Source organism: Sphaerodactylus townsendi, linkage group LG12, assembly GCF_021028975.2.
Source record: "Sphaerodactylus townsendi isolate TG3544 linkage group LG12, MPM_Stown_v2.3, whole genome shotgun sequence".
Classification (NCBI taxonomy): domain Eukaryota; kingdom Metazoa; phylum Chordata; class Lepidosauria; order Squamata; family Sphaerodactylidae; genus Sphaerodactylus; species Sphaerodactylus townsendi.
Window position 1 is genome coordinate 39,529,325 of NC_059436.1, and position 13,253 is coordinate 39,542,577.

Here is a 13,253-nt window from a genome sequence, read left to right on the forward strand (position 1 = left end):
TTTCAAACCATACTTCCAAAACAGATTTTCTCTACTGTCATGAAACTATCTCCTAAGCATTGTAATGGGACATGAATTAGTCATCCTGAGTCATTAACTGATCACCTGGCAGACACAGGACTGCCTGACACTTGTACTTCTGTTCTTATAACCAGAGACGTGGGGGGCGGCGGGGGGAATGGCACCTGGGGCAACACCTGCTCCAACCACCCCCTCCCCTGCACCCCCATGCCCCACTTTAGCCAGCGGGAGCCTGCTGTGGGCTGCCCCTCGATCTGTCCCCGCCTGGCTGCTCTTTCAGCCTATGCTGGCTGAAGGAGCAGCCTGGTGAGGCCGGGCCAAGGGGCGCCCAGAGCGGTTCGGCCAGGCTGCTCCTTCAGCCAGCGGAGTCTCCGCCGGCTGAAGGAACAGCCTGGCAGGGCGGGGTCAAAGGGAGCATGTGGGGGCAATCCTTTGCACCCCCCTCATGACCAGCTGGCATGCATCCAGGGACATGTGACCCCCACATGTCCCCGTGAGCGTTCTGTTTATAACACCAGGGGAAGCCAGGAGTGTTTACAGGCTTCATTAGATGAGAAGACTGCTACCTTTCCCACACATTCATGCTTTCGTTTCTCTTTGATTTGCAGAGCCTAACACTCCTGTATATAAACTTTCAAATACATTCAGTCTTCAGTCCTGTTCAGCCTGTAAAATAATCCATAAACGCAGACTGCATTTAATGATCTCCCAGAGCCAGCGTAGCAACCTGCATGTAACATTTCAGAGACTGTATTTCCTTCTGTGGCTCTTGATGCGTGCCCTGCTTACTCTGAAGCAGTTTGCTTTGTAGTGGGGTCTCCCTGCAATTTTCTGTTTACATGTGAAGAGACCCCACTGATTGCTCTGAGCTGAGCTGCCATTTTGCCTGGTCACTCCCAAGTTGGCTTCCCACCCTGCCTTTAATTGGAAGCGGGGGCCTTTTTAATGTTCTATTGCTCTTGCAATAGAATGCTAGCATGACTTTTTTAAAGGCCCATTTTTTCCCCTGGAAATGCTTGTCAAGGAGTGGCTAGAACTGTTCTTGCACGAGCAGGGGAAAGTGGAGATGAGTAGGAAACCCAAAGCAGGGTAAATGGACACTGCTCTAATGGCACTTTCCCCACTTTTGGAAACTGCGGGGATTATCAGATCTGCCATACGGTGAGTTTGGACGGGGGGAGCCTGTGTGCAACAGAAAATCTGCCCCAATGAGAATGTATGCTCACCACGGGGAAGACCATAAGTACATAATAGGCCTATGTATGCAGCACCATTTCCTTTGCAGCCAGTGGGGCTCACATAATGATGGAGACTTGACATAAGGCAACTCTGTGTCTTGGCGTGTTTCCCAAGTGAACATGGAATCCTGCTTCAGCGCTCCATTTCTCATTCCTCAGATCAGTACAGGAGCATCCTGCCCTCCCTTACGCATTGTGGATGGCTCCACTCCCCAGACTGTATTTATTTTGCAGTAATCCTCCTGCTGCTGATTATAAACACCTTTCTGGCTTTTGTCCCTTTGGCTGAAAGTGTGCTTGATCAACATAATTATCTAAAACATTCAGTGAGCATTTCACAAGGCTGCAACATCTGTTTCAGGGGGTGTTGAGATGCAGGGTGCCTTAGAGCCAAAGCTACAGAGAGTGTGGTGCAGTGGTTAGAGTGTCAGACTGAAATCTGGAAGACCTGGATTCAGATCCCCACTCTTCCATGGAAGCTTGGTGGATGACCTTGGGCCAAACACACACATTATCTCACAGAGTCATTGTGAGGATAAAATGGAGGAGGTGATACAATAAAAGCCACTTAAGGTCACCCTTGGAGGGACTCATGGAGAATGAATGAATGAATGAATGAATGAATACATACATACATACATACATACATACATACATACATACATACATACATACATACATACATACATACCACAGCTGGATTCTCCATATTGGAATTCCAAATAGGTAACTGTTCATTAAAAAACCAGCCACGGGAAGGCTGACTAGGATTTTTGTTGCCTCTTCTCCATCACACTTAAGCCATTTCCAGAGGCATTGCGTCAAGGGGGCGGGGGGGTTGCACAATGCACCTGGCGGGCACCCCGCAGAGGCATTCCAGGGGCGTGGTGGGGGCGGGATGGGGCGTTCTGGCGGCTTGGAGGGGCGTATGGTGCAGGCGCATGCCAGACACGCTTCCCCCTTGCTCCGTCCCTGGCCATTTCTCTAATCAGGTTAAGTCCTGGAATGGGAAAAAAAGTGATATTTTCAGCCAGAAAAATGGTAAATAGTTATTCTTCCACCCCTAGTGCTGCAGCCCTGATCTAGATCAGCCCCCCCCCCGGATGCTTGGTTAAATTATACATTGGGTATATGAGTGGTAGGATACCAGAATCCCATATAATTTGACCCTTGGTGTTTGTGCACTGGGGCTGGGTCATGCAAGGATTGGGGATCAGAAATCCAGGGCAAATGGGATAAATGGGGGCAGGTTATGCATACTCTTACTGTGACATGCTTCTGAAGATGCCAGCCATACATGCGAGTGAAATGTTTGGAGCAAATTCTACCAGGCTATGGCCACACAGCTTGGAAAACCCACAATGCCCAGTTGATTCCGGCCGTGAAAGTCTTCGACAGTACATTAAATGGGGCAATCAGCTCCTAGCAAATGGCCCCCTGATAAAATGCCCCTGATAAACGAGGGCAGTTGGTATGCTTGGAACTCTTTCATATTTTACAGTGTAATTTGATGCAGATTTACTTAATTTGATCAAGACACTACTGATGTGAATTAATATAATCTGGTCTAATTGTGTAGGATTGCACTGTTGATTAAAATCAGGGCTGGTTAATGAAAGTCTCATTATTTGTTTTATTGATCTGTAGTCAACCTTTGTTGCTGAGATTCAGGGTTGATTAGATGGTGTAAAAACAATACAACCAAAAGGCATGAGGAATCTATCAAACAAAATTCGAAGGAATGCAGGAGAGCATCAGATGTGAAAAACGTATGACTCACAATCATAGGTATAGAGAAAACTGTTCCTTTTGTCAATCAAGCTGTGCACAATGAATCCTTCCCTACCCTGATGTATTGGGTGATCTCTTCCCTCTTTAAGACTAGACAGAGTTCCTTCTGCTAATGACATGTGCTGGGGTTAGTGGGTGGGGGGAAGTCTCATTTCTGGAAAAGATGACGCTTTGTTGGTTGGCAGGCTGCCAGCCATCAGGGAAAGTTCACACTTGTCTCTGCAAATAGAGCTGCTAATGAGGACATCTATGGTCATTTTTGCACTGCAGAAATAAAATGTCCTATAAACCTGAATCCAAAAAATACAGGAAGAAATGGTGCACACCCCTAAAGCAGAGGTCTAGATCACAGTGGTGATGATTACGGCGTGAGCAGATCAAGAACAAATGCCAGAACTTTGAAAATGTAAAACTCCATGTAAACAGGTTTTGGTGGGTTTTCTGGGCTGTGTGGCTGTGGTGTGGTGAATCTTGTTCATAATGTTTCACCTGCATCTGTGGCTGGCATCTTCAGAGGTGTATCACAGAGAGAAGTCTGTTACACACACCTCTGAAGATGCCAGCCAGCGGCATCAGATCAGGAAAATGATAGAACAAGATCCACCGAACCACAACCACACAACCCACTTTCTACAACCTATGTTGAATCCCGAAACACGTGAAAGCCTAGTCGACACTCCATGTAAATGTTTGTGTAACTTCTCAAAATTTTGGCTCCACTGAGCTCCTTGCTCCAGTGTTTGAAACCATCCATATTGGCAAGGCTACATTCATCCATTTCTCATTTGCCCTGATTGTGTATGCACCCCAACTTTTCCTCCTTTTGAAAAATAGGGTTCTGATTGCTGTTGGATTTCACTGGTCCAATTTCCCCCACTCTTGTTTCCTAGTTGGGGGGCTGAGCCACGGCAGCAATGTTAGCGGTGTGGAGTGTTACAACCCCCTGGACCACGAATGGAAAGTGCTCGGATCTGTCTCGAGGCATCGCAGTGGCGTTGGAGTAGCTCCCCTGAATGGCTCCATCTATGTGGTGGGCGGCCATGATGGTGTGGTTTGCCGTCGCAGTGTTGAGAGGTAACTCTGTGGTTGGAATGATTTGTTTGCTTCACTTGTCTGCCTTTTTTGCTGAGTCTTAAAGTGGAAATAGGTAAGCACTTTTGCATTGTTAGCCATGCTGCAAAAAGCACACTGCATGCCCTGGTAGTCTGCTATGGTTCTTTGCAACTGATTGGCAGGGAAAAAAATTCCTCCCACCACTCCAATTTCTGTCTGCTCCCCTGGCTTTGTTTAAACTCCAAAACGTCACCCCTTGCAATCAAAGTGGGCGGAGTGTGACTTCGACACAATGGCCATCAGCCACCAATGTTCAATTAAACTTGCAAGGTCCAGTCACTTGTGTCAGTTTTGAAAAAAGCATCTGTCGCCACAGAATGAAATGAAAACCTGGAGGAAAAGTCATGGCCGTGCAAAGTTAGGAGACAACAGGAAATGCTTTCCAATTAACTGAGAATGAAACCATGAAAGGAGGCTGAGAAGTGTAGGGTCTCTTGGCTGAGAGAGAGGTTTTTCGAAACATTTACCGTCTCTTTTAAGTGCTGAGTTCTTAGAATCTGGCAGTTTTGAACCATCCCTCCTGAGCTGCTCAATCAGACATCTGAGAAGGGACCGAAGTGGTTGTTGAATGTCTGTAAAATAGCTATGCGCATAGCAAGATGACAGCAATAGGTCTGAGTTTCCAGAAGCAGAGAGTGTTGGGACATAAATATCTGCCTTGATGAAGGCCTCGGATGTTTGCAGCATTAGCAATGCAGCAGGTTGGGCGTATTTTCTCCCTTCCTTTCCAATGTAGCAGGGAAGCACCGTAAAGAGGGTGTTGCATCTGCGCTGAGTAGACCTGGGTTCAAGTCTCTGTTCAGCACCAATGTCACCTTGGCTGTGGAAATAAGTGGCTGTGAAATGAAGAAGGAGAATCCCTGTGTGATGTCGAATACCTTGGTGGAAGCTGGGGACACAAAAATTAAGGATTAATCAAAATATTAAAAATGGAACAGGAAGATCCTCAAAGAATTCTTGTTAGGTTGGACCAAGGCTTTATCCAGAGGACCCTCCTGCCCCAATCTAATACTTGCAGGTGTCAGGGATGGCACCTCGTTGATTGAGACACATTCCTAGCACCATGCCATGGCGACATAATATGTACAGACAGCGATTGTATCTCGGTGATTGAGATGTATTCCTGTCAATGCAACTGCTCTGAGATATATGTACTTTGCCTGCTAAATGTTACCACTGCGATAATGGAACATTCTTTCCTTGATCTTACTTGTATGGTTTCAAAACTTGCAGCACTTAGGTGCCCGTGTAACTCTTTCTCACATTCTTTGGGAAAATGGGAGGGGGGATTGTTTTTGGATAAAGGAGGTCACTCACAAAGGCCAGGTCTGGCAGAACTGGCTTCCTGCAAGGTAGCTGCTTCGTTACCTTTCCAATAAACTCTACTGATCAACAGTCTGGAGCCTATTTATTGATTCAGGGATCGAGACCTAACAGTAGGAAACCTTCAGGGAGAATTTCCCTTTGTTTGTTCAGCAGTAGCTGGCATTTGGTAAGCTGCCTCTGAACAGGGAGGTTTCAAGTATTCATCAGGGCTCATAGCCATCGACGGACTTCTCCATGCATTTGTCACATCCTCCTTAAAGCCAATGAAGGCAAGGAATTTGAAGGCAGTGAGTTCTGCAGGGTGCTGCTGCTTTGGGTGAAGTACTTCCCTTTGTCTGTTCTGAATCTGAAGACTATCAATTTCATCAAGTGACCGCCCCCCCCCCCCAGTTATACTCTTTAGGGAGGGCATTCTACAACCATCAGAAGTCTGATGGGAAGTTACATGAGACTGGGCCTTCTCTGTGCTGGCACAGAGAGATGATAGAAATTCCTTTCTCAGAACGTACATTTAGCACTGTCCCTTTTAGCATCAGAAGGCAAATGAAGACCATCTTCTTTAAGGAAGTGGATTTAGTGGGAATAGTAGAGGAATAATAATTCTGTACAACAGTGGTTTCCAACCTTTTTACACTAGTGTACCCCCTGGCAGCCCACTTCCCTAAAATTGTACCCCCATATTTGCAAACCCATTATGTAATTTTTATGTACCCTTGGGGGTGTGAATATTCCAGGCTGGGAACCACTGCTATACAACCTCCCTTATTTTACAAGTTCAGTTAGAGATGTGCTTGTAACACTTTGATTTTCTACCAAGTATCACGGGCCTCCAACTAGTAGAAACTGCTAAAGGCTTTTCTCTGCCTGCTGCAGTTGTTGACTGCATCAAAAAGTGGAGAGCTGAAATGGCTGACAAAAATATCAGCAAATATTCTAAAGGAATGACAGGATCTTAGCTTGTCCCTAACTGGAATCCCTCTCAGTTCTCCTTTTGGGGCATCTTTGGGCTCGCAACAATAATAGAGATGGCATGAGATCTTCTCATTACCTTTCTAAAAGATGTCAAATCCTGACAGGCGCTCCTCTTTATTCCCTTGAGCCGCACTGCGGCAGATGATCTCCTGACAACACCGAAAACAGGCTTCACACTTGGTTAGTGACATACCGAAAGTCACATTTAGGGTAGCTGGGTAACTTTCTCCCTGAGGGAGAAAGCGGAGCTGCTGGCAGCAAGCACCGAAGACCCAAAATATCATTATTAACACAATCTGTGTGAATCCAATGTCTTATGGTAGAAATGAAGCCAAATTATGGCCCCCACTGATCTTTTCTGTCCTCACTAAGTAGATTCAAAAGGCGTCTGCTAAATCTTTCACTGCAGACTGCTTTATGAAAATTTCATCAGCTGCGTATTCTTACTTTGCTTAATTTTGCCTCTTTGTCATGTGGTAGGCAAAGAACTAAAGAGCTTCTCCTTCCTGGTCCATAAGAATTGTTTTAGCCCTCCTCGTTTGGCTTGAATGTACTAAACATACTTTCAAATCATAGGGGCAAGAAACTTGGCTCAGTTTTGTGGTCAGGATTGCTATTCTGTTTGTGCAAAATTGCACTATGTTATTTAATCAGGCATTTCAAGACGAGAGCCATCTGGAGAAAGGGGCTTACAATCTGAAATCTGTCTTATGGATTATGAAAGTTTGACTAAGCCATTTCTGCACAGCCAATTACAATGTCGTGCCGTTGGTGTTATTGGCAACGCTGCAGCAATGGAGCATTTGCATGGGCGGGCGCTCCATGGACGGTAACACCTCAGTTGAACCACGGTGCTTCTCACGGCTGCACTTTGCAAACGATGTTCTTTTTTCCCCAGGGTAGATGTCACAGGTGTTCGGTGCCAGGATTGGCCAGTGCGGGCCACCATTGTGGGAGGTGGGCTCCGCAGCACTGATTCCTGGGGGGTGCTTCACACGATGCCAGCAATGAAGCGCTATAGTTGAAAAGACTCGCTCACTGAGCGATTTTTGAATATACCATTGTGGGGCCGCTGGAGCATTGCTGCATCATTGCAGCGTCATTTCTGTAGCGGCAGCCGTGTGAACTCCCCGCCCATAACACTGTTTTTACTGGCTTTTTGGGCCAGTGCAGAGACGGCCTGAATGGGTGGGGGTAGTCCTTCCTTCCATTTAGTCTTACTTTCAGTAGAGAACAGAGATGAAAGGTATTATTCCTCCTAGCTGTCTTATGCAGATCCATGAACAGGATTCTTTTCTTGTAGGCAGCAGCATTCATGAGATCAAATGACAGTTGTTTTGGCTCAAAAATTCCAATTGCTACTCTAGGGGCTTCCTGATCAGGACAAAACTGCAGGTATTCTTTCCTAACCACTTTGACAAAGTTTGATAGAAATATTGCCATTAAAACAGAACTTCCAGTGCAGATACGGTGCTAGATGGCCATGCCTGGCTTTGCTCTAGGGTGCCGAAGCTCAAGTGTGCAGTTCTGAAGAGAGCCTCTCTGGATGGAGAGAGCCATGGAAGACTCATACACTCCTGAGATGATCATGCATCAACACTCACCATAGTGATCTTCTTGCATTGAGAAGCTGAAGTTAGCAGTATTTGCCATCTTTTCCAACTTCAGCCATTGACACTCCCCCATGGAAGGAAATATCCAAGCCTTGTATCCCTTATAGATGGAACGAAGATAGGAAAAGATTGAAAGAGGAGTCCATTGCCTGCTGCCGATAAGCCCAACAAAAATCAGGAGATCTTTCTAAAAGGTATGGAATAATGTGCAAATGCACAATGTAGACAAAGACTTTAAATAAAACTATACTAAAATACATTCCCAGAGAAGAAGGCACCAGAGTTAGAAAGCCATTTTATCGCAAAAATTTTTTCCAGAACTTTATCTCTCTCTCAGTTGACAGGCTACCAAAACAATGGAAAAGAAATTACCCCAGAAATAAGTTGGCAGCCAGAAAAGAGGGAGGAATTTGATCCCTGCCTTAAACTAATGAAAACTTTGGGAAACTGTGGAAACAGCAACACCTATTGGGCAATGGCATCTACTAGAAATGGGTCAATTTCTCTTGAAATGGCTTACAGGGCCATGAACCTTAAGAACATATCTGCCAGTATGCTAAGTCTTAGGGCAGAAATAGACTCTCTGAAAGACTCTGTCAATAACAACATTCCCCAGATGATGTCAGAACTTTTAAAGGATATAACAGAAATGAAAGTTGAATTCCAAAAAAATAGAGCAAATAGAAGAAAAGGTGAAAAAATCCAAAGAAGAAGTAAAAACTTTAAAACAATTGAAAGTGAAAATACATGATTTAACAATTATTTGATTGGAATATCAAATTAAATAGAAGACCTTGAGACTTGGGAAGATACTAGAGGATCCAAGTCCAGCAAAAGAGGAGAAAAATAAGAAAATTGCCTCAGTCCTGGACAACCATTTGAAAATCAAAGAGGATGAAATGGTGTCAAAAGTTGAAAAAAATCTACAGTCTCACATTAAAAAATCTGAAAGTGAAAGGACTGTGAAGAAATATTGTCATCTATTTCTACTCTAAAGAAATGGCAGATCAAATTTTGGAAATACACAGGAAATCAGCCATCAAGATGGAAGACAAGAGCATCATCATGATGAGGCAATTCCCTTTAATTGTCTTACAGAAAAAGAAAGTCTTACAGAAAAAGAACAGTCCAGGTGCTCGGGAGCAACAGCTGCAGAAGCCCATTGCTTTCACATCCTGCATGTGAGCTCCCAAAGGCACCTGGTGAGCCACTGCGAGTAGCAGAGAGCTGGACTAGATGGACTCTGGTCTGATCCAGCTGGCTTGTTGTTATGTTCTTATGTTCTTAAAGATTATGCATTCTTGGTGGATATTTTAAAAAGAAATCTGATAAGATTTGCATGACTCAGATGGGAAGGAGTTTTCTTTACATACAAGAAACAACAACAAAGAATTACTTTGATAATGAGTGCCAAGGAGATCTTCAAGAAAATTAAAGAAGACTTCAGATAAAAATGTTCTGCATGATCAATTAATGAGTTAAGAGGATTTCTCTTGAAATTGCTAAATGGGTTCTTTAGAGATTAGTTATAATAAAGTTGAGATGGTAAATTCAGTAATAATGTTGAGAGAAGGGGGTAAGGGAGGGAATAAGGGTTATATTAAAAATTGACTATGGGAAACTAGGTAAGGAGGATAAGATGCTCCCCCCTCCTTTATTTTAAACTGCCTTGAATTGTACGTTGATTTAATAGAAAAAGTTAAAGAAAATAGAGGAACCTATGTGGAGCTTGAGGTTCAATAATGAATGAAAAATGTCATAGATAAGTTTGACAGCAGGATATGGGCAGGGAATCAATTTGTTTTATGTCATTTATGTAGTCTATACTGTCTATGTAATTCAAACCTGTGTTGTATGAGTAGTCTTGTTGTAGTTGTCAAAAACCCAATAAAATGATTTTTTTAAAAAAATGAAGTATTGCCCTTAAAACAGATGCTAATTTTTTAAAACCTAAGAATAACAAATAACAAGCAAATAGACAAAATGGGAAAAATGACAATAAATGGGATGAGAATACAGTGACTATGTAGGCTGAGGAAAAACAGAGGCAGAGTTTTGCTGAATGTCCCTGGTTTTACTGAATGTCCCTGGTGTAATGCCCAGAATCTCCAATTTAAAGTGTCAGGTAGTAAGCGATGAAAGACTTCTGCATGAGACCCTGGGGAGCTACCTCCAGTCATAGTAGATATAGCAGATAGACAATGCTGCCTTTGAGAGACCAATGGTTTGACTCAGCGTAAGGCAGGTTCATGTACACATCCCTTGATAAAGGTTGAACACTTTCCCCCTCTTCTATTTGATTGCATGTTGGAGAATGGATGGCTTTGCTTGTTTCCCTCCACTAAGGCTTCCAGATTTATTTTTTCTGCTTGCCTTTTGATTCACCAATGAGACAGCCAAGTGTGAGATAAAGCAACTGGATGACAATTTGCCTTGCGACCACCTGGAATAAGCTCACCTCCAGATTGCTGCTACTGCTGCTATTCTGTACCACCCTGAATCCTCTGTCCCTTGCATTTAGAACTCTGCATCTCCCCTGACGGTGGCCATTCCCACATACATATGCATTGTTCACCGTTTTTGTCCCTGGATGATGCTTAGCTAAACGGGTCTCTCTTGAAAAGGACCACAATGGCAAGAGATGGGAAAGTTCTTTTTTGGTACTGATGTGCTTTTTGATAAGCTTGTTATGTTTTCAGAGGAGAAGCCGTTTTACATGCATGTGTGAACTTGTTCCAACTGCAGTGGATCTCCTCTAGCCTCTGGCTTGTCCTCCTGTCCTGGCGAAGCCCGAATAAGAGAACAAGCCAATCTGAATGCTGATCAGATCATATTCGGGCAGGACATATTTGGACAGATTTTGGTCTGAATATGCCCAAATGGGCCTGGATTCTGGCCAAATTGGTGATTCGGTTTATCCGAATCACCAAGCCTACTGGCTTTACATTGCTACCAGTACCAGCTTTGAATCCAACTATCGCACTAGCTACGACACTGTGACTGCATCTCCACAGTATGCTTTTCTTATTGCTAAACAGCTGTGGGAACTTTTATTTAAGATTGGGGCTATTGTGGGGGAGTATTTTAATTTTAAATTTGCTCCGTTTCTGGCACTATTGCTATGGATCTCTATAATATGAGCCCTACCCCTCACAGTCATAATCGCATCCTGTTAACGCTGTCTGTATTGATTGCATGATAACTGCTTTTTGTTTGAGACTCTCAGCCTCCTCTGGGTTTCTTTAGCGCACAAGTTATTGCTGTTTTGTCTGACTGATCGCTTTGACAACCCAATTACTGCTATATTTCTTGCTAAAAGGCGGCTCAAAGTCCCCGGCTCATTCCACAAGTGTTTCATTTGAGGGCTGAGATTCTGCGTCTAAATATACATTTAATTGAGAGAGCAGGCATGTGTCAGAAATGTGTCATGCCATATTTCCAGCGCCACGTTGTTTCTCCGCAAGCCTGTCACCCTTCCAAGAGGGATCGCTTAGCTGAAAGGCTAGCCCAACCAACCTGAGAGGCAAGCCAAGAGGTTGGCCGGGGTCTTATTTGGGATTCCGAGGTCAGCTTCCTTGCAGGCGTTCTTTACCCTGCAGCAATCGTTCCTCCTTACATGGCATGCGACAGGCGTTTGCCCACCTCAGCAGCTTCTAATGACGGATGTTTCCATTTTCCTTTTTCCAACGCTGAAGGTATGAGCCTGAAACCAACTCATGGAAGCGGGATGTGGCCCCCATTAATGAAGCCAAGCGGGATGTGGCCGTTGCTGAGCTGGAAGGCTATCTGTACTGTGTTGGTGGCTACGATGGGCTGTTGTGTCTTAGCACCACAGAGAGGTAGGCCATATCTCACGAACAACCTGATAATAAGTGGTGGCAGGACACCGTTTGTGGGGGGGGGCACTGCACAGAAGGGCCCACCTGAGGCATTATTTAGAGAGGGGTCTTGTGCACTTGATGGGACATCTTCTGTGGTTGCTTCTCAGCTATAGAAAGCCTTACCAGAAGCAGATCGCCTCGTGCCTGGAGAGTTCTGAACGAACTATAACTATTTCAAAGTCACACACCAGGCTTCGTGTGGAGGAGCGAAGAAACAAATCCAGAGTTCACTGCTCAGGTAGATGAGTGGGGAATCAAACCCAGTTCTCCAGATTAGACTCCAGCTACTCTTAACCACTACACTTGCTCTTAACCACTACACTTGTTCTTAACCACTACACTACACTATGCTGGTTAACTTAAATCTCTTTTGATCCATTTTTGAACAGATGCCCCTGATTGCTTCTTTGCAACTTGAAGCTGGCAGGGGACATCTTATAGATCCCCGTTCTTTTTCTCATGAGAGTGCCTCTTCCAATATCATCTGGACAGAAGCATTCCATTCTTTCACACTTACATCTCTCAGTAGCATTGTAGATTACCTCTTGTCTCATATGTGGGAAGGAATGCTTCTTCTCACAGCATAGAAGAGGCATTTTTCTCTTTGTTGCGAGATGGAATGCTTCTTCTGATTTGGTGGCCACCATTCATTTTTGATGGCAAGTTAACTCTATGTTGGTTCTGATGAGTTTTCCGAGCTGTGTGGCTGTGGTCTGGTGGATCTTGTTCCTAACGTTTCGCCTGCCTCTGTGGCTGGTATCTTCAGAGATGTATCACAGAGGGAAGTCTGTTTCACACTGTTTCAAGTTCAACCCAAACACTTAATGATTGGTTCCCCACCCTGGGACATGGACAGTATACCACACTAAACTTTCCCTTCTCACTAGACACAGTGTGAAACAGACTTTTCTTTGTGATACACCTCTGAAGACGCCAGCCACAGATGCAGGCGAAATATTAAGAACAAGATCCACCAGACCACAGCCACACAGCCCAGAAAACCCACCAGAACCAGTTGAATCTGGCCATGAAAGCCTTCGACAATAACTCTATGTTGTTTTCTCTGCTTGCAAAGGAAATATTTACTTGCTGTATAAGACACTTATAAAGTGTTTTGTAAGCGTCGTCTTGTAAGCATCGTTTACAGGAAGTAAACATATCCTTTGTAAGCAAAGAAAAGAACATATACAGCTCTATATGGATGTGAAGTACTAAATTCTAAATGAAAAGGAGAACACCATAAGTGTGCTTGATGTGCAGTGTGAGAGAAGGGCTTGCTGAGTGTGAAAGAAGACAAT

General features: G+C 44.3%; 1 protein-coding gene across 1 annotated transcript in view; it reads left to right on the plus strand.

Annotated features, from left to right (window-relative positions):
- Positions 1-13,253, plus strand: part of LOC125441973 (kelch-like protein 20) — a 30,103-nt gene that overhangs the window by 7,688 nt on the left and 9,162 nt on the right. The window contains exons 3-4 of the mRNA XM_048513052.1: positions 3,941-4,124; positions 11,770-11,913. Coding sequence (XP_048369009.1) covers positions 3,941-4,124; positions 11,770-11,913 — 328 coding nt within the window. The remainder of the gene's footprint in view (positions 1-3,940; positions 4,125-11,769; positions 11,914-13,253) is intronic.